The 27,730-nt window shown below is 43.0% G+C and overlaps 1 protein-coding gene across 1 annotated transcript in view; it reads left to right on the forward strand.

The window, feature by feature from the left end:
- LOC311504369 (protocadherin-15-like) overlaps nt 1–23,610 on the forward strand; it is a 197,009-nt gene extending 173,399 nt beyond the window's left edge. The window contains exons 35-39 of the mRNA XM_084567402.1: nt 9,532–9,553; nt 10,032–10,070; nt 10,246–10,319; nt 17,242–17,371; nt 22,374–23,610. Coding sequence (XP_084423528.1) covers nt 9,532–9,553; nt 10,032–10,070; nt 10,246–10,319; nt 17,242–17,371; nt 22,374–23,144 — 1,036 coding nt within the window. The 3' untranslated portion in view covers nt 23,145–23,610. The remainder of the gene's footprint in view (nt 1–9,531; nt 9,554–10,031; nt 10,071–10,245; nt 10,320–17,241; nt 17,372–22,373) is intronic.
- The last annotated feature ends 4,120 nt before the right edge of the window (nt 23,611–27,730 follow it).

A 27,730-nucleotide genomic window follows, 5' to 3' on the forward strand; every position in this document is an offset into this window, starting at 1 on the left:
CTCAGATTAAAGAAGGCCCTCCGAGTATCATCATCACCCAGAGTGATGGAGGAACCCCTCCACCAAGTCACAAGCCAACTCCCCCCGTGCTCCGGCGCTTCGGGGCAAATTTGACAGGAAATCAAAGCGCAGAAGACCGACTTCAGCTCCATGTAGACGTCATCCCTGATCCTCCTACAACACCTCCGCCACCACCTCCATCTCCACCGCCGCCTCCTTCCATGTCTGCACCTCTTCCGCCCTCATCACCCCCTCCGCCTCACCCTCCATCCCCTCCGCCTGCGCCTCCAGCTTCATCTCACTCTAACCATACAGAAAATCAGGCTCCCCCTCCTCCTCCTCCTCTTCTGCCACCTCCGCCACCTCCACCGCCACTCCCTCCCCCTCTGTCGCCCTCGCTCATGCGTCCATCCACCTTTGTCCTGCCGTCGCTCTCGGAGGTGCCGGCTCTGCGGCCCGTGTCCCTTCGCCCGCCGCCTCCGCCCCTCCCGGCGGAACCCGAACCTCCCCGAAAGGAACTGAAAGGAATTCTAAAGAACATCCAGAACATTGCGGACATCGAGAAGTCCGTGGCCAACATGTTCAGCCAGATAGATCAGAAACAGATCCCGCTCAAAAAGGTCTTGAAGAGCCGCGCTTCCATTGACTCCCTCGATTCGCTCGACTCCTTGGATGCGTTAGCTGTTGCAGGAGGAGGAGAGGCAAGAGAGGGAGGTGGCGAAGAAGCAGGAGGAGAAGGAGGATTGGAAGGAGGAGTAGGAGGAGGAGAAGATCGTCCACCTCCACAGATCCAGCCCAATGCGAACATGAACTCCATTGTGGAAGAGCTTGAGAAACGATTCCCCTCCCAGTCTACAATGCTTTAACATTTGCCTTTGTGATGTGGAACGCCGACAGAGGGACATTTCTTGATATTGCTGTGCAGCTGCCGCGGCGCTGATGCTCAATATAGCTCAGCGGGACGCAGCGATCATTTTGTGATGTTTACCGTCTCTACGGCTGAGCTCTTCCAGCATGACTTCCTGTTTTATACTTAATAAAAGAAAGAAAAAGGCGCAATATAAACACTCTTGGGCAGATATAAAATGCCTCCTCTCTCCGCTGAGAACAGAAAATCAGAATAGGAGAACTCAAATAGCTGCAGCGGGGAGTTCGGAAATGAAAAATTTCCTGGTTAACATTCAGTTCGACTACTGTCCTATCCGTGGCAAAGTAAAGTAAATAGTTGTCAGCAAGACTTTAAAGTATATCCATGTTGTTCTCAATGAAAGTTGACACGTGGTTGCTGGCGGGCACTTGACGTAACGAGAAGCTGATTAAAAGTTTTCTGAGCTTCTAAACAAGCCGATTACAGATGTGTCGGAGGAGAGGACAGGCATCTGCCACCCCGCTCTGAAATTTGCTGACTCTTTGTGTCATCTTTGTATGGATAACCCTAACCCTTTGATCAGCGCTCACCGTTATCGTAGAAGTGCTGCAACACTTACTGTAAGATTTCTGTACCATTGCATATTCTGTCTGTTCCTATCAAGTTGTTATCCATTTGATTCTGTGCACTGGTGTATCATTTTCAACCCTTTCTCCTAGGAAGCAGATTTATGAATTTCTATACTCTTTTAACTTCTCTAAGCCGTACATTAATTCTACTGCACTGCTACGTTAAGGTGGATAACACATCTGATCTCACTGCTTAAGATAGATACTTGAAATACTTGAGACGTTAGGTTTTCTCCACTCCACTCCATCTGAACGGAGAAAAAGTACTGATCAGACAAATCTCCGTTCAGTACGGTAATTTGTTTTGAACATTATCACCACCAGCACTGCTTTGTGCAAGGCATTGTGTGCATATGTTGCCATAGTAGCACTGCTCTCCTGCCCTCTCTTGTGCTCTCTTTCTCATCCTGTTCAAACCACATGAAAAGCATTTTTCATGAATTCTCTCCAGTTTACTTTAATTATTTTGTTTATTTTTGGACCGTATCTCATCCTCTAGACATGTTCCACCCAGGCTCATTTTTTCCCATAACTTCCTGTAAAAACATCTGAACCATCATAATGAACTTCTCACACAAACCAGACCATAGTTCAGTTTTATATAGACCGAGACTGTCTCTTTTTGTTCAGATCAAACTAAAAAGTCAGGCATGAAAGAGCCCTTTGTTCTCCTTGTTGTTGTTGTCTGCTGCTCCACCCGGTAGCCTGCTTCAGTTCTTTGGTCTGTTTTAGTCCCCAAGTCCCAAATCTGAGTTCACAACTAGAATAAACCTTGGTGCCTGAACACCCAGTGCATAATTCCTCAATTTATGATCGCAAGGTGAGGTGAAATCATGATGTGATTCTGACCTTAGACCTCATCCAAGGCCTTTAGCTTGCCGAGGAGCATGAAGGGTCTAAGGGTCCAAGGTCTTTCTGGAAATGAGAGATTCCTTATCATGTTTCTTGGTGCTTCAGCTTGAATAACAATTGTTTTTGCCGTCTCACTGACTTACATATTCATTTTTAGCTTCAGGATTAGAGTCACTGTGCACCAACAGCTTTCCCTGACCACAACCAAGTGTTAAAAATTAAACCTAAGCCTAAAAAGTCTAACAATATACTGCATTTTTATCTCATCAGAAAGTTTTAACTAGAACATATAATCCCGTCAGCTTTTGAAGCTCCCCGTTGCAAATTAGCTTTATTTAAAGTCAGTTTCTAGGAGACAGGGTTGATCTTTTTATACTGTGTCATCTTTAGCATATCAACATCCGGCATCAATCTCTTTTGTAGTTGTGCAGCTTTCTGTCAAATTTAGTTTTTGTTCATTTGTCTCCAGTTCCCAAGGTTGTTTCTTAGCTCTTTCTGTTTTTCTCAGTCTTTCTTCTATTAGTATTCGTTTGGTTAATTGTGTCTTTTCATTTGCCGCTGGGATCACAGTGTCTCTGAATGTCTTCTGCATTGTCTTTTAATGTGTCACAACGTTTGTTTTTGGGTTTTTTTCAAGGAGACTAATGTAAGTAGGTGAAGTAATACCTTTATGTAGAGATGATATTTTTATTTATTATATGTACCACATTTTTACAAACATTATCTAGAGGGTCGAAATGCTTGGGGATTTTAATTATAGCAACCCTGTTTAGGTAGGTAATAATGGGACGAAAAGGTCAAGAAGGTGAGATGGTTTTCGCAATAAAATATGCGGTGCTAACTAAGAGGCTGTTTTTTTTATCAAACAAAAAATGTGAAATTGCGTTGAAAGCTATTAGTTTAGAAACCAGGATGTGTTCAATGGTTCAGTGGCATAAATGAGATTTTCCTCACTGTATCTGTTGCATTAGCAGTCGAGTTGTAGAGTGTCCATTTAGAAATTGCCCATTAACTGATAACTACTATAGCAACATGTCCTAATTATTTGTCAGTGTCTCTTCTAGTGGTCCGGTTGTTTTGTCCTGCATAATTACAGCATGTTTTCAATAAATCACTCTGGTTATGGACACTAATAGGCGGTTCAGGCTTCTGCGTCAGTTTGACACCTGACGTGCACCTCTCCAGGAAAGGGATGACCCGTCGTGGCAACTCAGACCACAAGAGCTGTGACTGGTCCGCTTGGTAGCAGCGTGTTTCCGCTTTAGTATTTCCGTCTGCTTCTCCATCTCCGCAATTTTTTAACTGATTGTTTTGGATCAATAAAGATGGAACACATCGAGGAATAGGTTAACTGAGGAGGTTCTGAGATACAAACTGTCTTTTTTCTCGTTTCTCGTCTTCTGCGAAATTTTGGCAAAAGTTTCAGTCACTATTGTTGAGCAGGAAGTAGAAACAAAAATTAATCAGACACAGCGCTGACTAGTGTTTGGGAGGTGTTGTTACAGAGAAAGACAGACTGATGAGAGTATAAATGTGTCCCACCTGCGTCAGCAACGTACGTAGGTTACGGCATCTAGTCCTGCAGTAACTTAAATGAACCTTAAATAAATCAATCTGATAATAGCTATACAGTGCCGCTTAAAAGTATTGGCACCACTCAGAATTTTCTACATTTCTGCATAAAAATGACCCAAAACATCAGCTGACATCCACACTAGCCCTGCTAGCAGACAAAGAGAACCTATTCAAACAAATGAAACAGAAATATTACGTCAGATCCTGATGTGCAGCCAAATAAAACAAACCCTGATGGTAAACGTCTCGGTGGATGTTTTCCTGCAGTGAAATTTGACGCGCTGTAATTTTACAACATGATAAAGTTTCTTTGGAGTTGCAGAAAGTCGTGATACTGCTATAAATCTTGTGTTGTCAAGATTTTACAGAAAGAAAATGTACTTCTGGCGCGACTTCACCTCCCATTAAGGTGCACGGAGGAGGAAAAGAAATTGTACAAAGATAAGGAATCCAGCAGCACTTAAATGGAACAATTTTATTAGACTGGTGCGTTTGGGCTTTCATCCCAGTCATCAAGAAACACACTGCAAAGGATGATTTATATAATGTATGAGATAAAAAAAAGTGTAATTTTAAATGGAAACAACCAATCATGTACATGCACATATAAATATAAGCCAATGGGGCACCTGCAAGATTAGCTTTCAACCCCTGTATAGCGCATGTGGTTGCACAAACACACAGAGACAATGCATCTTCATTGTCTCATGCTGCTTTCGCTAGAGAACAAACACTTTTTTACATCTTTGGGAATATGCATTATTTCCAGCGTTCATTCAATTGGAAAAAACAACAGCACGACATGGGGACAACATGCACGACTTGATGCGACAAGGATTGTCGTGGGAAATCTCACACTGAAGCAGAAAATAACCACTGGAAACTGCAAAGGAAATAATAATGCTTTAAAGTAAACAGTCATTACAATGTGTACTCATACGCAGGATGTCAAATATTGCCAAGAGTCCTTTGGCATTTGTGCCGTGATGCACCAGGTTAGGCCGAGCATACGCTCTAATGACATAGGGGAGTGTTTCCAGTTCAATACAGCTACTACCGTAAGTTGGAGAAGGTTTGAGGGACGTTGGAGGGATAAGCCTCACAGCGAGTTGCAGTTATGCCCTGAGTGGATCATTATCTTTTCACTGAGTTTCGTTTTATTGTTGGATTTGAGTTTTGTTGTCTGTGAGATTGAGGTTTAGGCACCAGAGGACTTACGTTAGTTCAGGAAAACCCTGCGGTTCTGGGAACACATGCTTGAAGAAAAGAAGCAACAATGACATCTCATGGTGTCTAATATTATCATTGGTAGGTTTACATTGGACTCAGTTGCAAATCTGGTGCATCAGAGCCCCATCACAAACTCACGCGTATCTCTGAGACACCAACAGCTTTATTTGATGCTCTGCGAAAGAAAACATGCTTGTAATAAATTAGTTGGATTAGCCAAACAGTTACACAGGTCAGCGTCTCAGTCTCAGCAAAATAGACAACTTGTCACTATTGATTAGGGGTCGCTCGACATCAGATCTTTTAAAGTCGACACCAACTAGTCTCTGATGACGTCACCTCAGCACCATCATTAGGATTTAATAGTGGTCCACAGTATCCACATATCTATTTTGACATGATTCTGGATCCGACAAATAAACCTAGGAATGCAGACTTCACCATAGAGTTTGAGGCAGTTACTGTAAGGTACAACAAATCTGAGCGTAGACCGGTGCCTCTGCTAACAACCAAAAACAGCAGAGGCATATATTCTGTTAACGACCAGAAACCGTCAAGTGGTGTCTTACATCAAAACATTAGCAGCAGCTCCTTTAAATCCTCTAAGTTGCAGTAGATAAGACTTATTGTTCCAGCACATTCCTCAGATTTGAGTGCAACAGCAGCAGCAGCAGCACAACTCAGCTAACTCTTAATCAAACCCAAACAGTGTGTATTATCCTGCAAAATGTTGCCACTGCTGTCAAGAAACACCATTGCCAGGAAAAGATGTTGCACAACTTCAAATTTTTTCAAGTGGACTGTTCTGCGATGAAAGTAGACTCTGATGATGTCACTAATAAAAACACAGTAAAAAGTAATGCTTTGTCTAGACGTTAATGGACAATAGTCGTGACAGTTTCTGGTCGTTAACAGAAACAAGTCAAGTAAGTTTCTGATGGGCAACACAGATGTCCCTATTTAAACCTCAACTTCCCACCAGTGCCTTAGAACTGAAGAAGCTACTCAGATGAGTGACGAAACTTCTTCTAAAAAAAAACTCTAGAAGTCCAGTTGCCTTTCTTAAACACTTTTTGGACAAGTAATGCTTTGCAGCAATGAAATCTATATTCTTGACCTGAATACATATGCTGAGAACAGACAGAACATGTGCTACATACTGTGAGCTGCAGATATGTATAGCCTGTATAAAAACAGGCAGCACCTCAGCACTGCTAGTATAAGTGTTAGCCGTTTCAGATGCATTGCAGTAGTACTTTAGTTGTATTTCAGGACAGACATGTCACGGTAGTATGGGCTTCATCTTTAGTGAAGTATTTCCACACACTTGATGAACCACTGGGCTCCTCACCTGTCTTCTAGGAGGCGACCATGTTGTTATTGTCACGTGATCGGCGACTAGTCAACGTGATGCTTAAAGCAGTGACAATCTGACTAGACAACTAGTCTATACTTGGATACGGCAATATAAAATGTCCCATGGCCCTAACAGGAAATGGATTCACATGAACACAATATCTAGATGAAGTGATTATTAGGCAAACTACGATCTCTGGAGAGGCCCTTAACTCGTACTACGTTTCCAACACCAAGGAAAAACAGCTCATTCTTGCACTCTCTCCCTGCTGGTTTACTTTCCTTCAGAGAGGTTTTATTCTGGAAATGTGACGGGACCGGGTTATTTTTGAAGTTATTTTCTACATAACCACGAGACAAGGTGCGAAACAATGGCAGGTGGTGGAAACAGAAAAGGCTGAAATAGGCTGAGAAACAGGTCAGAGGAGAAAGGAAAAGAGGGAGTAACAAATGAGTGTAAAAGGGTGAGGGAGCTACAGTAGCTCCACAAGAGAGGGGGGGAAATAAAATAGAGATTGTTATTGGGTGTCATACTCTGTTCTTTAAGAGCTAATAATATGTCTCCCTTCCTGCTTCTCAAACACACTGAGAGACAAGGTGGAGAGGACACAAAGAGCGAGAGTCAGTCATGTCAGATCAGATAGCTGTCTGTGTGTTTTTGTCTCCAGAGGACCTAATAATGTGTCTGTCAGAGCAACAAGGCCACAAAGACGGACTTACCGTCATGCACCGACGCGAAAAACACAGACTTGGCTGTACACAGCGATGCAGGTAGCGGCTTAAATACACACAGAAATACACACAGTGATGTGAGGAGGGGTCGTTTAAGTCTCACCTGTAGATCATCTCTGTATTCATCCATTAATCCTTCCATTCATTCACCCGTCCCGCCATATCTGCTCATCCACTCATGTGTCCATCAGTGTTAATCCGTCCGTCCAGACTTTAACACCTTTACAACCAATAATCTGTCTTTCTGAAGCACACTCATTCCTGTAAAGCCGTTTCTTTTTTTCCTCCTTTGAGTGCATCTGCCGCTGACTTTCTGAAATGAATTAATGAAACGCTCAAGTGGTTGAACAATTCGTTTTGCGCGTGCCCGTGTCTGTGTGTGTGTTTGCTTTTCTAATAACCGAAAAGGAGAATGTGTCCTCTAAAAACTTTCTTATTGTTTGTCTGTGATACATCTTCATTTCACCAGCTCATTACCTCGGTTTCACATGGCAGCACATTCTCTGGGAACATAGTCAAGACACATGGGCAGAGATTATATTTATTCCTCTCGTTTTTGCTGTTTCTTTTTTTTTATTATTAAATCTCGGAGTCTTAATTTGTCTCCTTCGGTTATTGTTTTTCTCTTTCCTTTTGTCTTTGAAGTCTGTTTTCTGACAGAGAGTATTCATTTCACAGCGTTGTTAACAATGTTAAGCTGCTGTTCATACCGTCATTATCCTGACTGCTGGGTGGATCCAACGCGATATGTGGTGAAATCAATTCTTTGTTGACATCGCGAGTATTTATTATTTTCCTTCTTGTTAGCTTGTTAACGTCAGGACGGAAGAAAGAAATGAGAATATTGTTTTTGCTTTGAAAATTTCTTTGTTGCTGAGAGTTGATGTGAAAAGATTGGTATCACTCTGCTGAAGACAGCATATGATTAGCATAAACCGTAGCGGTGCTATGGCTATGACATTACCCACAAGACTCCTGAAGAGCTATCGGAAGCTAAAGCGTGGAGGCTTCGGCCGTCGCCATCTTGGTGCTGCCTGACTCTGCCTTGTTAGCGTGAGTGCAGATGTGTTTTTTTAGCCAGCCTCAAGTGGGCATTCGAGGTACTACTGTTTTTTGTACTTCACGTTAGCTTAATTTTTAGAAATTGCCGCTAGGTGCCCCAGATAAACAGTTAGCGCCTGCTAGCTAGCTTCTATCTGTAGCCTGACCACTTCAGTGTTCGCGCATGTGAAAGAAGGTAGCATGCTAACGTGTGAACTTTAGAGCTTTAGTCACATCTTTCAAGCTAGCGGTTTCCTTTCATGCTAAGCTAACTCGCTGCTGGCTGTAGCTTCTTTTTTTTAAGCAAAGGGAGAGTTGTACAAGACTTGTACAACAAAGTAAAACTTGTACAATAAAGTAAAAGCGTCTTATCTCTCTGTCTTAGCTTCTACTGTTGCAGGCTGTGCTACTGCAGACAACCCAGCTAATATGGAGTAGCTTAATCACCCCTCTCTGACAAAAATGCATCTTCTTTTGTTGTTTCCTGGTCGAGCATTTAGACTTTTCTACATTTTCTTATTTTAGAGTCACTCCAAAGCAGTAAATTCAACCTAAAGTTTAACCACGAGATGAAAGGGTTCAGGCCGAGTATAGCCTCCTTCTTAATTTAGTTAAACACCTTCAAAAATAAAGACAGTAGCAGTCAACAGGAAGTCTCTCTCCATTCACTCTGTACCTGCACAGTCCCACATTTCCCACTATTCATGCACAGACCTTTTCTGATCCTGGTATTAACTACCCTTCCACTCGTGAGTCAAGCCTACTAGATTCTCAAATTGCCCCTTAACAGAAGTATAATTCTATTACTTTCATGGCCTACTCCATTAACCGTTTTCTCAGGGACAGAATGAGCTCATTTGGGTCGTTAGTGACGAGTGAATGTTTCATATTTAGCTGTAATCAGAATGTTTATCCCAATAAAAGAAGAAATTAAGCAGCAAATGAATGTGCATGAGAGCGAAACAACACGACACTGTAGTTTCTCTGGTTCTTTCTATTCTGTTTTGTACTTCAGTCTCTACCCTCTACTTTTACGTCCCTACTCATCTTCATCTTCTTGCTTTCTTCCCGTGAGCCGCTTCCACAGGGCTTTGATTTAAACATCCCATCTCCTCTGCAGAGAGAGAAGGAAAATGCACAGCAAAGAGCTGCCGCGCTTTAACATCACATGAAGTGTCTTCGGTTTAATGACAGGTTTTCTTGGTAATGTCAGGCTAGTGTTCTTACTCTGTCTCTCTGATCTTCTAGGCGTGGATATGGGCAACATGAGGTAGGTGTCTTTTATTCCACGTCTTTACTCGCATGTGTGTCATTTCCTTTCTTTTTCTTTTTTTTTACCTCTGGTTTTCTATTCGATGCAACCGAGGTGACGTGCATGCATGCACGCGGTGTCTTGTCTTTAGTGCTGTTTCCCATGTCTGGCATTTTACAACGTCCAGATCTCTGCAAGACCATTGATTGTGCAGAATTAAACTTTGGCATTTAATCTTTTGTTAGCATCTTCCTGATATCATTAAACAACCACGAGAAAACATTTATGGCTGCTATTTGGAGAGGAAAGCAATACCTTCCCCCAACATAAAATAAAAAACACACTGGTTCCTGTGTATTCTAGATATGATGCATGGGAAACATCAGGTATTGATTTTATACTTTCAGAACTGAATGTACACAGTTGTTGGAAGGGGGGCAGCTATGAACATCTTCTGTTTGTCCTTTCATTCATCGCTCTTCTTTCCCTCCGGCAGACACAACAACTTCTCCGACCTTCTCTGCTTAGGCCAGAGGTACTTTGTCCGCCTCTCTCTTTTCTGAATGCTTCTCCACTATACGCCTGTGTGTGTGTGTGTGTGTGTTTTTTTTGTCGCGGGAGTGTGGGTTTACTGGAAGCGAAAATGCAGCCAGCCAGCGAGCGTGTACGTGTCTAAAGCTGCTAAATATCAAAGTCTGTCAATCTTGCAGGAGTTATCGATGGAATCTGGCATCGACCCTGGCCAGGACTACTACACGCAAGATTATTACAACTATGAGCACGGGTTAGTACAACTCTGCCTTTGTTATCGTCTGTGTTCTTGTGCTGTGTAGCAGATGCCAAAAGCAAATCCACTGAGAGGTTCTTCTTCTAGTGCTTTACGTCGTATTGCATGTTGTTACTCAGCAGATGGAGTTGCAGAGTTGTCACGAAAATGCCGACTCTCAAATCTCTATTTTTTTTTTTTCAAAAAAGTTGGTACTTTTTCATCTATCCAAATGTGTTAAACAAAGGAAACTGGACTTGTAGAGTTTCATGAAGACGTTTCATCCAAGTAGCTTCATCAGTTCTAAAGGACTGGTGGTGAGTCGGGGTATACAGGTAAGTATCTAGTTGTTAACAGGCTCTAGTCTGCAGTACACGGAGAAGGCTTCAAAGAAATAACTAAAGTACTACTGCGATGCATTTGAAAAGACGTCCGCTAACACTAGCAGAGGAACGGTCCAATCCTCTGGACAGCAGTCAGTTAACAACTTCACCAAACGTCTTGTGGTAACAGAGAGAAGGAGGCTGCACATCAACTATTTGATAAAGTTATTAGACCTTTAGCTGCTACACTATCCCATCTAAAAACACACTGTGGAGTACTATTAAATGCTACTGATGGTGCTGAGGTGCTGCCTGTTTTTATACAGGCTATGCATATCTGCAGCTCACAGTATGTAGCACATGAGCTGTCTGTTCTCAGCAGATGTATTCAGGTCAATATAGATTTCATCACTGCAAAGCATTACTTATGCAAAAAGTGTTTTAAGAAAGGCAACTGGACTTGAGTTTTTTGAGAAGACGTTTCGTCACTCATCTGAGTAGCTTCTTCAGTTCTAAGGCACTGGTGGGAAGTTGAGGTTTAAATAGAATATCTGTGGGTGTAGCCAATCAGAAACTTGCTTGACTTGTTTCTGTTAACGACTATTGTCCATTAACGTCTAGGCAAATCATTCCTTTCTACTGTGTTTTTATTAGTGACATCATCAGAGTCTACTTTCATTGCAGAACAGTCCACTTGAAAAAATCTGAAGTCGTGCAACATCTTTTCCTGGCAATGGTATTTCTTGACAGCAGTGGCGACATTTTGCAGGATAATACACACTGTTTGGGTTTGATTAAGAGTTAGCTGAGTTGTGCTGCTGCTGCTGCTGCTGCTGCTGTTGCACTCAAATCTGAGGAATGTGCTGGAACAATAAGTCTTATCTAGTGCAACTTAGAGGATTTAAAGGAGCTGCTGCTAATGTTTTGATGTAAGACACCACTTGACGGTTTCTGGTCGTTAACAGAATATATGCCTCTGCTGTTTTGGTTGTTAGCAGAGGCACCGGTCTACGCTCAGATTTGTTGTACCTTACAGTAACTGCCACAAGCTCTATGGTGAAGTCTGCATTTAGTCCGCGGTCTGCTTTGTTGAACTCCAGAAAAGCTTCATAGGATGGCCTCTCCACCATTGCCTCCAGCCACTGCCTCAGATAGATACAGCCGTTTTCCACTGTCTTAAAATCATTGTATAAGCTGTAATCAGGCCCACCATGATAACGGAAAATGTTCTTTTAGATGCATTTGGTAACTGAGATCTGTCCCCTAGTAAACACATAATAGGAGTCAGGAGAAGGAACTTTTACCCAAACTGGAGCCTCTAATGTACACTCACATACAGTGCAAAAAAGTTCCCACTCCTGTTTTGCATTTCCAACACCTATTGTCATTCAGCAGTTTCATTCCATGTAATCTCACAGGGGTATGGTAATATCTGTGTGTAATCTTGTACCGTGTGAACTTTCCTCCCGCCTCTCTCACGTACGTCCCACAGCCTGCCGACATATCCAGCCATTTCTCCTGTGCAGTGTTTGTTCCCAGGTCCCTCTGCCACGACAACTTCACATTGGCGCCCTCCCCACTTACTGAAAAATCCATTAGTTTATAAGATTGTGAAGCTGTGCAGTACTCCAGTGGTATGTTCATGTTAGTCCACGATATGATTCTCTGAAGAGTTACCAAGTCGAGATTTTACACAATCCCTGATTTGTAAATATTTCCAAAAATGTTGTTTCCCTGCGAGTTTAAATTGACTAATTAATTCTTCATAAGACATAAATTGTCCATTTTGGTACATATACCTCTTGAGTGCCACTGCTTCCAGTACACTGACTCTTTACCAACATGTGTGGCAGGATTAAACCATAATTCAAGATTGTCTTTATTGTCACGTGCACAGTGTAGGAACATGTTTCCCTGAAAATCTTCTTTTTTTACTGATAGTGGATAAAAAGTGATGTTTTGAACCCCCTCTCTTGCAGTATGTTACTTAATTCATTCATTCATTATTAACCTGGTTCATCCCCTTGATCTCTCTACAAGGCAGCGACACAGTTTCGGCAAGAATTCGCATAACGTAGAAATGCTCAGGTGAAAAATTTGCACACAGACAAACAGGACTTGACACATTTCACCGTCTTTTTAAACTCGTTCAGGGATGCTAAGTTTTGAAGTTTGAGATTAGACTGCAGGTTGTTCCCTTGCAGCGGGAGCAAAAAAAACTAAAAGCTGTCTTTACCAATTCAGTTCATACCTCAGGAACCACAACTTGCAGTAACGCCGTAGAGAGGAGACTGTGTTTTCTACATTTCAAGCTTAAAAGAGAAAGTAAATATCATGCCAACAATTGACTTGTAAATAAACACATACCAAGCAGGCCGGTTCACTTTTAAATAAAACATAGCCTTGTAGTTATTGTACGCTGTTAATTCATATTTACTGGTAGGGATGCTCGGTAGTGAAGATACCGGCAGGCAGAGGAAAACAAGCCGACTCCTCTGCGTTTCATCTCTGACCTTTTGGCCTCCAGCGGCGACAGACGGGGTTCGGTACAACATATTTCCTTCCTGCCCCCGCGTGCACTTGATCCGGCCGAGCCTCATGTCAGCCACGCGGCAGCTGCTTTGACATCAAGCCGACTGCATGAGTGTGTTTGGCTTCTGTAAAATGTTGACACCGGCGACCTGCCAGCCTTCTCTCTTGTGTATGGTTTGGGTATTTTTGAACCGCCGGTAGTCAGGGACCCCTTGGGTTCCTTAATGTTTAAAAAAAAAAAAAGAAGAAGAAGAAGCAAGAAATACTGTATGGAGCACTCGATATATTAAACACACATTAGATCAAAGTGTTCACGTACAAGCCTGAAGACGGCTCATTGCATCAATCCCATGAGTGTGTGTGTGTGTGTGTAATTCAGTGTGCAGCCTGCCATCTGTGATGCATTGTGTAATTTTTATAATTTTAGCTGCAGACTCCCGGGAACTTGATTTCATACACCCACCTACACGCACACATAAATTTTCTCACGGCGAACGCGTTCATTCACTCACTCATACAATCACTCGCAATTGCTAGTTCTCTCTCTCTCTCTCTCTCTCACACACACACACACACACACAGCTAATTCTCTCTGCCTAGCTTTGCGCTACAGTCGCAGCTAATCAAGCAGCCAGCCGTGGAAACAGACAATGGACCAGATGCTGGTGGCTCAGAGCAACAGTCACAAAACTCGTGTCTGACTCTGTACGCGCGCCGGATCAGGAAATCAGACTTTTCGCAGCCTGGCGGGACCGAGATCTAATCAATTTATTTGTTTCAGTTGTAATTGAAAGGTGCAAAAGCAAATACTAAAACCGCTCCCCGCGACATTTCTCATCCCCGAGTGTTTCGGGGGAAGTGGACGAGCAGATCCGTTAGCAGGAGCGCTGTTTCCGCGGCTCCTTTATCGTGATTTATCCGGGCGCCGTTTGGAGTCGACAAAACCTTTTGACCTCTGCTTTCATCTGTCGTCGGAACACGAGCCCAAAAATGGGATTTTCTCTGCATGTGGGAACGCCGCCATCTGCCATTGGCATGGTTCTGACAGGATTTATACAGATGCAGAAAATAGCTCGAACCATTTGTTGCTCAGGTCTGATGTTTTGAAAAAAAAAAAAAACAACACAACAAGCCAAATTGGTGTTGCCCTCTAGTCAGGAGTAAAATGCTCAACCCATACACGCCACCGAGCTATAAGGGATTAAATCTAGCTTTTACAAAATTGCTGTTGCCTTGGGTGATGAGCAATGTGTGTCTGCTGTATAGATGAGAGATAGACACAGAAAATATAGAATGAGGACATTTTCTTTACAAATGGGAAAAAAAAATATATTAAAAGGATGCCTCAGTGTTTCTGGGAAATATTTACAGAGATTAGCGAGAGAATATTTGTGTCTTTTAATCTTTTGAAGGCTATTTTACATTATTACAACAGACGGTCCAACATTCAGCTGCCAGGCTTTTAACCAGAACCAGAAAAAGGGATCGCATCACTCCGGTTTAAGCAGAGCTCCACTGGCTCCCAGTACTTTTTAGAATCTATTTTAAGGTTTTGCTGATTACTTTTAAAGCTCTTCATGACCCCCGGGTTAAATCACTGACCTTTTAGCACGCACCTTGACATCCTCGAGCAGGGCTCTACTGTCTGTCTTCAGCTGGGGTCTAGTGAATTTGGAGGCCAGGTCAACACCTTGTGCTGTTCTTCATGTTTTTTTTTTAGTTGTTCCTAAAGTGTGTTTGTGTGTGTGTCTGTGTCAGGCTGCATCCTGCTGGGGATGGCTGCTGCCATCAAAGAGTGTCATTGCTATGGGGTGGGGGGGGTGTCTGGTCTGGTCTAGGTGGGTGCTACATGTCCAAACGAATGAATGCCAGGTCCAAAAGTTTCCAAGCAGAACACTGAATTGTCAATTATTGGTCAATTATTCTCCTGCCAGTGGTCATAGTGCTGTGGCTGATCGATGTATATATTTAGAATTTTATTTTTGGAACTAAAATATCTAATAAAATATATTCAGCTCCATTTAATTTGAATTAGGACTTTCTCTTTCCTCCCCCAGCGAGCCGCTGCAGCATTACAGTAGTACTAACACACTTTGTCGTGGGCTGGCCTCTGACTGTATAAATACGATCACACGTCCCGGGACTCATCAATTAGCGTTTGGAGAGCCACCACCAGAATCAGAGCAGTGACCCAGTTTGGCTCATTTTGGTTCAGACACACAGCTACAAAAACACCGTGATGCCAAAAGAATCCTGACGATTTCCAACTGCATGAGGTGACTCTCTGATTCAATGTATTACTGCCCCCTAGTGGTGATATGTATATATACAGAGAGGAGGACGAGTGATGAAGAAAAGAGGGAAGGGAAGAGCAAAATAAAGGAAAGGGTGGACTACTCAAGAAAGAAAAATGATTACTGAAGCCTTAGAGTGATTTGATTGTGCTCTACATTAGCTGTAAGGTTTATGAATGTGACGTTCATGTATTAAATGTTCCTTCTGTTCTGACTCCTCCATTTTTCACCCATTCTTTCCTCCTTCCCTTGTGTCATTTTTTCTCTTTTCACACACCTCTACCTCCCCTCTCGCTCTCCCCCGTGCCCATCCGTCATCCACATTCCCTCTCCATTTGTTTATTACTTTGGCTGCTTCATGTAACGGGAGGGTGGCCTCCTTCTCCCTACAGGTTGACTAAAAAAGTTATTGCGCGAGGCAACTCCTCCGTGCGACTTTGTTAGGACTTAGAGCAGATTTGTTACTTTAATCACGCTGGGACATATTGTTTTTCAAGATAGCATTTTAAAAGATGGTGCTTTTTGACCCTCCAGCTCTGCGAGTTGCTTGCTGCAGGGCACAGAGCCCAAGCGATGATACACGGCACCAATTCTTTCTTTAATTATTTTTTTTTTCTTTTGGCCGGTGGAGTCAGGCAACGCTCCCGGCAACAGGAAACAAAGGGAGACCAGAGGGAGTAAAATCGATTCCAGTGTTTTCTGCTAACACAATGTCTCCTGGCAACAAAATGGTCCTCTTGTGATTAAGGCAGCTTTGCCTGGGCAAGTCATTAGGCATTGCTTATCATTGGAGAGAGCCACAGTGTTGCCCCATGTGTTATTGCTTTAAGTGGCTGTCGATAAGCATCAGCCAAGTGCAACTCGTTTTGTTTGTATGCAGCTTTTCTTTTTGCTGCTTCTTTATGATCGGCCGAAAAAACTAAAGACACTTCGATTCAATTCGGTTTTATTCATGTAGCGTCAATAGCAATACAAATTGTTGTAGGGGAGAGGAGAGAGGGACACACAGCAGTTAACATGATATACAGCAGTAGCACAGACTTGCATGAGTAGTAATTTTATAAGAAATTAGAGGATTGGCGCTCGGTGCAAGAGAAAAGAAATTAGAGGATAGGAGCTCGTGGAAGAGAAAAGAAATTAGAGGATAGGAACTGGGTGCCAGAGAAAAGAAATTAGAGGATAGGAACTGGGTGCCAGAGAAAAGAAATTAGAGGATAGGAGCTCGGTGCCAGAGAAACTAAATTAGAGGATAGGAACTTGGTGGAAACGAAATTAGAGGATAGGAGCTCGGTGCCAAAGAAAAGAAATTAGAGGCTAGGAACTTGGTGGAAAAGAAATTAGAGGATAGGAACTAGGTGGAAGAGAAAAGAAATTAGAGGATAGGAGCTCGGTGGCAGAGAAAATAAATTAGAGGATAGGAACTAGGTGGAAGCGAAAAGAAATTAGAGGACAGGAACTAGGTGGCAGCGAAAAGAAATTAGAGGATAGGAACTAGGTGCCAGAGAAAAGAAATTAGAGGATAGGAGCTAGGTGCAAGAGAAAAAGAGAGTAGAGGACGTGTGCTCAGTGCATCATCCCCCTGCAGCCTAGAGATATGGGGATGGTTCAGTCCAGCTCTAACTGTAAACTCTAACTTTATCAAAAAGCTCCCATTCTACTTTTTGAAATTCTAGGAACCACAAGTAGGCCTGCACTTTGCTACAATGAGGAATTCAGTAATGAATTGATAATTGATAATAATGAAATTAGTTTACCTTACCTTTCATTTTTGCCCTCCCTCTCTTTCTCCAGGTATGACCTCCCTCAGTACGGCAGTCGCAGGAAGCTGATCTCACCCTCCGGCCTCTACGATGAATACGGAGAAGTTGTTGTCGACGACGACGGCAGCTACTACTACAGCCCGCAGGAGTCTGATGGAGAGGTAAACACAGAAGAACACACGCTGCAAGAGAAATGGCTGGAGATCCAGTAACACAGGCTGGTGAAGCACACAGTGTCCGGGATATGAAAAGAATCTGATGCATGTCCAACATTAAGAATGGATGCTTGGTGCAGAGTTTGAAGGTGGAGAGACAAGATTATTTGAAAAGAATTGTTCTGCCCTCGCTAGAGATGCGGTCAGGATCTCTGCAGGTTGCTGAACAGGTCCTTCAATAAACGTCCAGGCAGTGTAGAAGTTTACTGTCAGAAGTGAAAAGACGTATGTTCCTTTTAGTTTAGCTGAAGAAAGAAGAAACAAGAGGGCAAATAGCAGCACACACCTGGCTACCGCTCTCTGTAGTCTAACCTGTACGGCAACCCACATGGATGAAACAGGGTCTCATGAACGTGCACCCTTTTTAAAGGGGCAGCACAAGAATAGTTCTTTTTTTTTGACTATTCATTTTCACAAGGAGAAGACTGACACCTATTTAATGTCTGTAAAGTGTATCCAGAGTCAGCATCTAGTTAGCTCAGCTAACCTCAAAGAATCCAAAGGAAACAAAAAGCCTAAAGCTGCAGTTCAAAAATTTGTCTGAATTCTGAACTGCAATAGAATTTTGTCTATTCTTGTATGGTTTAGGACACATTACTGTACCTGTGTCACGTTAAAGATGACATGTTTAAGACTTGTTCTGTTTGAAGAAGAACACAACCTGTGCCTGTGTTTATAACTTTTTAAATGTAAAATTATAAAACGTTGAAGCCAGCTCCTACTGTAGTAATAACTCCTGACAGTGATGCTTTGTGAGACATAAATCTCTTATTTGTTCCTAATTTGTTTTTGGGCTGATCGTGACAACAGGTGAGGAGACAGTTGCAAGGAGACAGGTTAGTGCCACACCTCCAGCCACGCCCTGCGCCTATTCCTCCCCCAAGAAAGACCCCGGCGACCCCGAGGACCGAGGGCGACAAAAAACAAGACGCGACCGCCAAACCTAAGAGCTCGAGTGCTGCTGCAAGGTTGAAGGCCGCTATGAGAGTGAGTACGCTGCTGTCCCCTGCGGAGAAAACGCCTGGACAGGCTCCTAGCTTCCACCCCCCGTGGAGCAAAGCCAGAATCAGGCCAATAGAAGAAGGGGATGGAGGGCGAGAGAGACTGCAAGACAGAAAAGCAGACAGGGTGGAGATGGTTTTTGAGAAAGAGGAGGCAGGGAAAGGTGAAAGCAAAGGCGGAGGACAACATGAAGTAACAGAGAGAGGGAGGGAGAGGGGAGTGAGAGGAGAAATGGAAATTTGGGGGAGAAGCAACGGAGGAGCAGCGACAAACAATGGGATGAGGAATGGAGTTGGAGGAGGCGTCAGGCCTGAGCACAGGGGACAGCTCCCTGGCTCGTTGTCCTCTGGGCGCTATTTCAGCCTGGACGGCGACTTGGTCATCGATGGGAGTTATTTCCAGACGTCCACTGAAGCAAGCAAACCCCCACCGGTGAAACAAAAGCTGAGCGAGGCCCTCAGTCTTATCTCCCTCGCCAGAAGGCTCCAGGGACCCATCAGGGTGGGAGATGAACAGTGGGCCGATGTTCAAAGCTGGGAAAGAGGAGAGCAGGACAGAAGGAAGATGTATGGCTCCATAGGAGATATGAGCGTTTCTGCATCCGTGTCCCAGAAAACCAGGGGACACGGAAGGAGGGGCGGGGAGTCGGGAGAAGACGGCAGCTCCTACGAGGGCCGGTGGGGGAGAGGAAAAAGATTTCACGACAGCGATTCAGAAACGGGAAGTGGCGGCAAAGAGTCTCCATCGGAACTGTCCGACACGAGCAGCCCCACGTCTTCCTTCGCGGCGGAGCGAGACAAGACCGAGTCCGACACAGAAACGGAAAGAAACGAGTCTGAGTCAGGAACGGAAAAGGACGAGGAGGTGGAGGGCTCTGAGTCCGAGAAGGAGTCAGGGTTAGAGAGTGAGGAAGAGAGGAAAGGGAAGAGCAGGAAACGCTCCAAAGGTAGAGTTAGCAAGAGCTCTGCAAGGAGCAACAGGACAAGTAGCAATACCAGAAGCAAGTTAAAGAGAGGAAGGACCGGCTCTGACTCGAAAAGCTCCAAATATTCTGCAGCGTCGAGGCCTAAAACCTCCAGACACTCACACTCTTCGCGGGAAACACTGGAGCAAGAGAGCGAAGATGAGGAGGGCGAGGAGTCAGCTGGATCAGGAAGGTCCTCGTTGAGCAGACGAGCATCCAGCCACAGCCAATCAAATGTCAGCTCAGACGTGATAGACACCTCAGACGACTTGTCGCCCATCATCGAGGACACGGAGGAGGAGGAGGAGGAGGAGGAGGAGGAGAGGAGCAGCAGGGACGGAGACCAAGATCAAGAAGACGGGGATTTGGGAAATGACTCGGCTGATTGAAATGCAGATGAGGCCTTAGCCCCCCAGAGATTAAATTCTTCGCCACTGAGTAAGGTCTTGGTGAAAACGCCTGGCTTGGGTGTGCAGTCATTACCTGAGTGGAATTTATTGCTGTAATCTTTCGCCTCTTTTTCCTTGTTTGCCGTGATTTATATTCACGGGAGTTCAAATCACCTGCATGTCCTCTGCTGCCCTCTCCAGTATCTCCTGGCTCTACTTCTTTCTTGTGCTCAGATCTTCAATCCACCACTTCCAATCAGAGGCGGTCGCGCGTCCGAAGTCTTTCACCCGAGCCGACTTGTCTCGTTTTCCTTTTCGCTGAAGCGCCACCACCAGCCGATTATTTCTCTGCTGCTCGCAGCCCTGCGGTTGTTATTCACTGACCTCTCTTTGTTGAACTCGAGCACTTTTACATTAGTCGTTTCTTTTCCTGTCTGCCGCCCTCCCCCTGTGTCAGTCACTTCCTCCGGTCCCTGTTACCTGCAGACGTCTTCTTTGTAATGGAGAACAGATTCTTTATTCCATGCAGGCGAGGTTAAATGGAGGAACTGCGAGGCTTACGTTTGCAGATTAGAGTTATTTTTCTTTTCGTGTCTGTGCAGCAGTGTTGGCTCTAGATCTTTACACGGTGTTTAACGCTATAAAGCATTAACTGGTATGTGGGGATCAAAGCATTTCATCAATGCTTTACATTTTTAGGCCTCAGATAATCCACAGTCTGGAGTAAACACTGCTGCTCTGACCTTTTTGTGTGTGTGTGTGTGTTTGCAGTGAGTGAAGGTGCAACTTTTATTTTGTAAATTTTCAGAGTTTTACGGGAAAAACACTGAATGAGGTACAAGGATCATGAAAAAGGTCATGAATGACTGTCATACAACCTACAGCTGATGAATTTCTCTTCTTAGAAAGAAACAGGAAAAGGCACAAGAGACGAGGCTCTCTGTTTAAAAGATAGGTTCACTTTTTTGCGGCCTCAGTGCATCAAATGAAGTATCTTCTTAAGTATTTTATCAGTATAAAAATCACAGTTTTTTAGATTTTGTGCCAAATCTCTATCCGCCTCAATAAAATATGCTAAGCTATGATGGTAAATATATCACCACTGGATTTAAAGAGCTGCAGTTTTTTTACTAAAATGACTATAATCTGTAGCTTCAACTACATTTTAGAGGCATTTTCACATTACTCTTTACTAACTTAGCAGAAATCGTTAAGTTAAAGGAGTGTTCTGAGTGTTCACGATTGAAAAGTATTTAAATGAAGCTGATTTGTTTAATGCAGTGTACATGATTAATAATAAAAAATTGTTAAGATGCATGCTCACGAGTTAAAGGACCACGTGTGAAAGATTTAGTGACATCTAGCGGTGAGTTTGCAGATTGCAGAAATCTGAAAACCACTTCAATTTCCAACCCTGTAGAAAAAAAACGATGCAACAAATGAAGTATCTTCATAAGTATTATATGATTATAATAATATCATAGTTTTAGATATGTAATGTTTTTATATTCGAGTCAAAATTTCAAATGTGTTCAGTGTCAAATTTGCACAAAATGGCTGCAAATTTTCAATCCGCTTTAATAAAATATGCTAAGCTAAGGTGGTAAATATATCAGGACTGGATTTAAACTAAAATTACTACAATCTGTAGGTTCAGTTACATTTTTGAGGCAGTTTTATGAGTAGAACTGTGAGCCTATCCTTTAAATAAGACATAAGACATGTTTATTTATCCCACATTTGGGAAATTACCTTGTCACAGTAGTGCTCAATTTGGCAAAAAATATATACAAAAAACAATAACAACTTTGACAGGAGAATTACCAAAAAGTAGTGCAAATGAAAAATATATACAAAAAAATAACAACACTGAAAAATATCTACAGAAAAATAGAAATATAAAGACATTCTGTATGTACAGTGTGGTGGTGGGAAAACTGCAAATAAATAATTGCTAAAACTTTAAGAACTATAAGATGGTGAGGTGCTGGTTCGTGCAAAATGAGGCAGTGCAAAAAGCAGATTTATTTGTGCAAAAATGACTGTTCTCAAATGATCTCAGATGTTATCACCATCGATCGATGTTACTCTGTACTATTGAAAATAGGAATTGAAAAGCAATTCAATGAAGCTGCTCCTTCTTTAACACAGTGCTCAAGAGTGAATGAAAATTGTTAAGATGCATGCTCACGAGTTAAAGGACCATGTGTGCAAGATTCAGTGACATCTAGTGGTGAGTTTGCAGATTGCAACAAACTGAAAACCTGTAGGAGAAAATACGTTGGCCGACAAAAAACTGGAAAGTCTGGAGCTAGGGTTTGTCTATTCTTGGCTACTTTAGAAATATGGTGGAGGAACATGGCCAACTCTTTGGAAGAGGTCCATAAAGGGTTCATTCTTGTGAATAGATCTCTCTAAATTCAACACACTGGTCCTTTAAACTTAAAGAAAAATGCAGAAAATAGATTACTTGCTTTGCAGTTCTCTTGCCTCGAGTCAAGACATGGGCCATTTCATTAAAAAAATATTAATGAAGTTTTAAATGTCACTAGTTTAACTCCATATTGTTTGTGTGTTGTTGTTGTTTTTTCAGCAGGGCAGTAAAAAACGTCGGATCAAGTTGGTGTTTGACCGAGAGTACGAGACCAGCTCCACCGGCGAGGACAGCATGCCGGAAACCCAGCGCAGCCGCTTCTCCTCCACCCACAACAGCCACGCTAACGTGAACGGGAGCATCTACGTGGCCCAGAACGGCTCCATCATCCGGACCCGGCGATCAGTGAACGCCACCTGTCCCACGCACACCACCAGCGCCACCACCACCGTGAACAACAATCTGAAACTCACCTCCCCCGTCTTCAGCTCACGGCTGGCCAAGCACTTTAAAAAACTAGACAAAATGGCTGCCACGCTGGAGGAAAGAGTGCCCCTGAACAGCCCCGGGACGACGACGGCGGACGGCGGGCGCGTCACGCTGCGCACCTTCCAGAGCTCGGGGACGGCCGTTCCCTCTTTCTCTAACACTGACAACAACAAAACGCTGAACGTGTTCAACACTCGACAGTCCAGCGTTTCTCTGGGGTCGACCAGCACCAGCAACACGGGCCCCGAGAGCGTGGCGTCCAAGTCGAACGAGCCGAAGGCCGCGCAGGGCATCACGGAGCAGCCGCAGAGCGCAGCGGAGGACGACGAGCCGAAGGAAGGCGAGAGGGAATCGAAGGTGGACGGCGGCGGGAACGATGATGACGATGGACTCGTTGCGAGGGAGCCCGTGGAGTGCCCGAGCGACAGAACGCAGTCGGACGAGGAGGAGCTGTGGATGGGCCCGTGGAACAGCCTTCACATACCCATGACCAAACTCTGACTGATCCTGACACCACTGTGCTCGCTCCTTATTGCCAAGATCAACGAAATATTTCATCATTTCTGTTCATTAGTCGGGGGGGAACTAATGCTCCAAATCCAATTAAAACGTGTCTAATTAACTGATTGGTACTCAGCTAAGGATGAATTAACATATTCTGCTTTTCAAATTTCATTATAGGGGAAGATTCCTCACATATCAGCTGCAGTAACTTCATTTATTTTTATTTGAGCTCAGAGACGGAGATAGAAAAGAATGAGTTCCTTGAGTTATTTGCCAGTTTTATCGATATTCCAATCAGTTCTACGTATTAAACCTGACCTCAGAGCTGCAACACCTTCACAAAACCGGACCTAGAATGAGAGGACTTGCTATATTTCTACTTTGATAAGAGATGATGAAGAAAAAGTATATGAACTTGTTTTGTTTTTTCTTTTTTTTATGGCCCTTTAAGCGACTGGTGTCTGTATTGAACCGAGCCTGTTTCCGTTCAGTGGTGTTGCGACTTCATCTCGAATTTGCCTGACACGTTCCATCGACACACACACACACCACACACAAAGAGTCTTGTACCGTTCACACTTGCCTTTTTAATCCTTGTCAAGTTGCTTGGCAGACTTTATCCAAATAAAATGACATCCGTTGAAACGTGGAGTCGCTTGCTGCTTTTAATGCGTCGGCTCTTTGGAGCTGAAAGACGAGTCGCGATGCGGGATGAAGATATTTCCCGCTCCGTTCTTTTAAACAGAATTTCATGGTTGTTTTCAAAAAGACTAATTCACCTCTGCCAGATATACCTGCCTGAGAGATGAGAGGATCGATACCGCTCTCCATTAAATATGAGCCTGCATTCAGAGGAGGGTAGAGGCTTATTTCCTGGCTCGCAGCAGTCTAGAGAGGAAAAAAAAAAAAGACTCCAGTACAACACCAATTTGGCAAACATTATTTTGAGTGAATTAAATAAATGAGGTGTAACGTGCTAATTAGTGAACTAGAGAGACGCTGGCAGCTGCTGTTTCCCCCGCGTTCCTGTTCTCTCAGCGGGGGCAATTATTGATGCCTGATCCGCTCGATGGCTCGCTAGACGCTGTCACATTGCATCGAACAGTCGGCCAACTCAGGACTCAGCAACACCACCAGTGACAACTAGACAGCAACATAACACACAGGATATGTGGTGCTACATCCTGGTGTCCGTTGCCAATGTCTGTTTTGTTCTATAGTGTACATTTCATTTTAGTTGCAGCAAATCCAGATTAAACAGCAGTGACACCGGGGTTGATGGAGGGAATTAAAACATTTACGGCAGTTGCACTAAGCTATTAATTATGCTTGTCTTATGCATTAACCCTCTCCATGGAACACTGAACATGGCCAGTGCATTCCGACCTTACTGACCCACTGTGTTTTGCGATAAACGTCTTGATAGCCAGCTAAGCAGCTGCTGCAGCGATCGAGAAAAAAACAAAACAGGTTACTGTCGACACCAACTAGTCTCTGATAAAAACCCAGTAGAAAGTAATGAAATCTATCTTCTTGACCTGAATACATATGCTGAGAACAGACAGCTCATGTGCTACATACTGTGAGCTGCAGATATGTATAGCCTGTATAAAAACATGCAGCACCTCAGCACCATCAGTAGCATTTAATAATACTCCACAGTGTGTTGTTAGATGGGATAGTGTAGCAGCTAAAGGTCTAATAACTTTATCAAATAGTTGATGTGCAGCCTCCTTCTCTCCGTTACCACAGGACGTTTGGTGAAGTTGTTAACTGACTGCTGTCCAGAGGATTTGGACCGTTCCTCTGCTAGCATTAGCGTTAGCCTTTTCAGATGCATTGCAGTAGTACTTCAGTTGTATTTCAGGACTGACATGTCATGGTTGACGAGTCTGCATTTCCACAAAATACTGCCTTAACATGAGAGTCTACGAGACCAATTTCGACGAGTTGGCGGCCATATTGAAATTTCCCAAAAAAGGGACGTGCCAGCAGCCTTGTTGCTATTTGGACTATATTCAGAAGCATAAAGACAAACTGTCTCGAACAGTCTCTAACAGCTGCCCTGACGCTGTGGTTACATATGGCAGAAAAATAAAATCCCTTTCTTTCTTTCTTTTAGTGTTGTATCGCCCAATTGCACCAATGGAGAAACCATCCATGTTCTTCATGCTAAGCTAAGTTACATTTTACCATGAGGTGGAAAGTACATATTTCAAAAAAATGTGAAGCTCAACTAAAAACTAAAACACTGTCAAACTAATTTAGTTTAACTTGATTCTCTTTTTTAAATCCCCTGCATGGATCCTTCTCCCTCATCAAAGTTTCGTCACGATAAAGGTGGAGGGAACTTTTTAATTGTTGACCACATTACGGTGAATTGTTCCATTTGAAGTCTGGAGGAAGCGGCCTCATTAAGCCGCGGCATTAGCACATTTTAAAAGTCTCACATTTAATTTGATGACTGCATATTTTTTGCATTAAGGGCGCCGTCACCGGTGGTGATATTTGAAACAGAGTGCTCCTTATTACCTGGAATTAGCGGACTGCGCCGGAGAGTGATATTTTAAACAGTTTCTGGAAGGAAGGGCACGTCTGAGGAGGCTGTTATTGATTCAGCCAAATGAGCTGATTATGTCACTGATTCCTGAGTCCACTGTGCTTTACTGGAGGAGGAGGAGGCGGTGGAGGAGGGCTGAAGTTGGCTCATTAAGCTGTGGCACAGGCACAAAAGATTTGATTAGCAGCGGGAATTATCTTCCAAAAGGTCATTACACCTAAAAAAAAAAAAAAAGAAAAAAAAAGCAGACTTATTGTGCGTGCCTCGTCCTAAATGCAAAGTTTTAGCTGAGATTCATTTGATATGAATCTAACTGACTGACGGAACAAATCCACAGGCGGTTGTAATCGCTCTCCTTTATTTTTTTTACACGCCGCCGTTCAGTCTCCAGATAAGGCAGCAGGTATAATCAACACTTGTGAAGACTTACAGTTATTTGTTCCTTTTTTTTTTTCCACAGCAGACGTTTTTTTAAATTTTTTTTTATATACTTTTCATATTAAACCATAAACGGCACTGGGATGCACATCTCACACATCCTTCATTTTCAGTCTATAGATCTGTGTCTCTCTTGCAAAATGACTTCTGTGGAAAAAGAGGTTCTCGGAAGTCGAACGCCATCAGCTGATCTTGCACAAACCAGAAGAGTTGTGAAAGTGTGAAGCAAATAATGAATGATTAGTCGTCTTAACGGCAGGTTTAACATTAGGCATGTGGAACTAGAAGTATGCATAACGTGGAGGCCCCTCGAAAAAAATAATAAAAAGTACTTTATCAATAGTGTTTTAGCCCTCAGAAGGTTTTTATTCTCAGGGTTCATGAACCTTTAGAATCTGCACTGGTTTTTTCCAGCAACCGATCTTCTCCCTTATTAGCATCGTCGGAGCATTCAGTCAGATCGGCTCCCTCCACGTCGCAGCATTTTCTTTTATTTAAAGGAACTGGTCAGCAGGTGTTACCACGGAAACGAGTGGAAAACTTTGACAGTGATCCCCACATAAATTTTTATTTATGCATCTGCTGTAGGTTTAACGGATCTGAGAATAAAATTTAGACTTACAGACCAGTCATCTTAACTCTGTTTACCTGAAAACAAAGCTTTCTCCAAGAAATTAAAGTAGGACATCAGTGATAATAAAATATGATAATATATGCAAAAAAGAAATTAAAGTAAAAATAGAACTACCACAGTAGAGAAGTTGCATGTACAAGTCCTAAAAATATGACATTCTTTGTTTTTAAGACTGATTTAATGCTGCAGCGCATCAATGTGAAACCAGTTTTAATTACTTTATTTTTCAGAGTGATACTGAATCACATCCTTTAAAATAAGAAAGTATGTCAAACTGTTAATTGTCAGATAAATGTAGCGGAATAAGAAGTACTTCACTACATTTTACTATATTTTGAGAGAACAACCTGAATGTTGTGTGTGAATTTGTTCTCTGCATTCAACCATTTGGAGCAGTCGGCAGCGACACGGTTTAGGGGCTAGTTGCTTTGCTCGAAGGCAGTCCAGCCATCTAACCACTACACCATGGACCACCTCAGTTAAAAACTAAATTAATAAAAAACAAGATAAGATTTTCATTGGAATGTGGATTGCTTTCTGCACCGATACCTGATATCTGACCAGTTTTACTGCATACCTTGTAAATATGAATTGAAGTTTTTGGTATGGGAGTATTCAGATAATTGTGTTTTCAGAGGACAGGTTTTTGTCTGGTGGTAAAACAAGATGGGAGGCTTGTGGGAAGTAATCAGAAAAGCGCAAATTACATTCCAGTGAAAATAATGAGCTTGCTTTATTAGTTTTTAACAAGGAAAATGAAAATCAAAAGGGGTTTGACTCATTTGGAGGGGTCCATGACGAGCTATGGCTTATATCCTCCTGACTACCAGTAGTTCACATTTGTCCTCTGTGGAGGACATTTGTAAACTTGAATATCTCCCACGCACTGCATACTACTGAATTAATTCATTTTGCTATATACAGAGGACATTTAGGGCTTTTCAATGATAC

Source organism: Chelon labrosus (genome assembly GCF_963514085.1).
Source record: "Chelon labrosus genome assembly, chromosome: 19".
Classification (NCBI taxonomy): domain Eukaryota; kingdom Metazoa; phylum Chordata; class Actinopteri; order Mugiliformes; family Mugilidae; genus Chelon; species Chelon labrosus.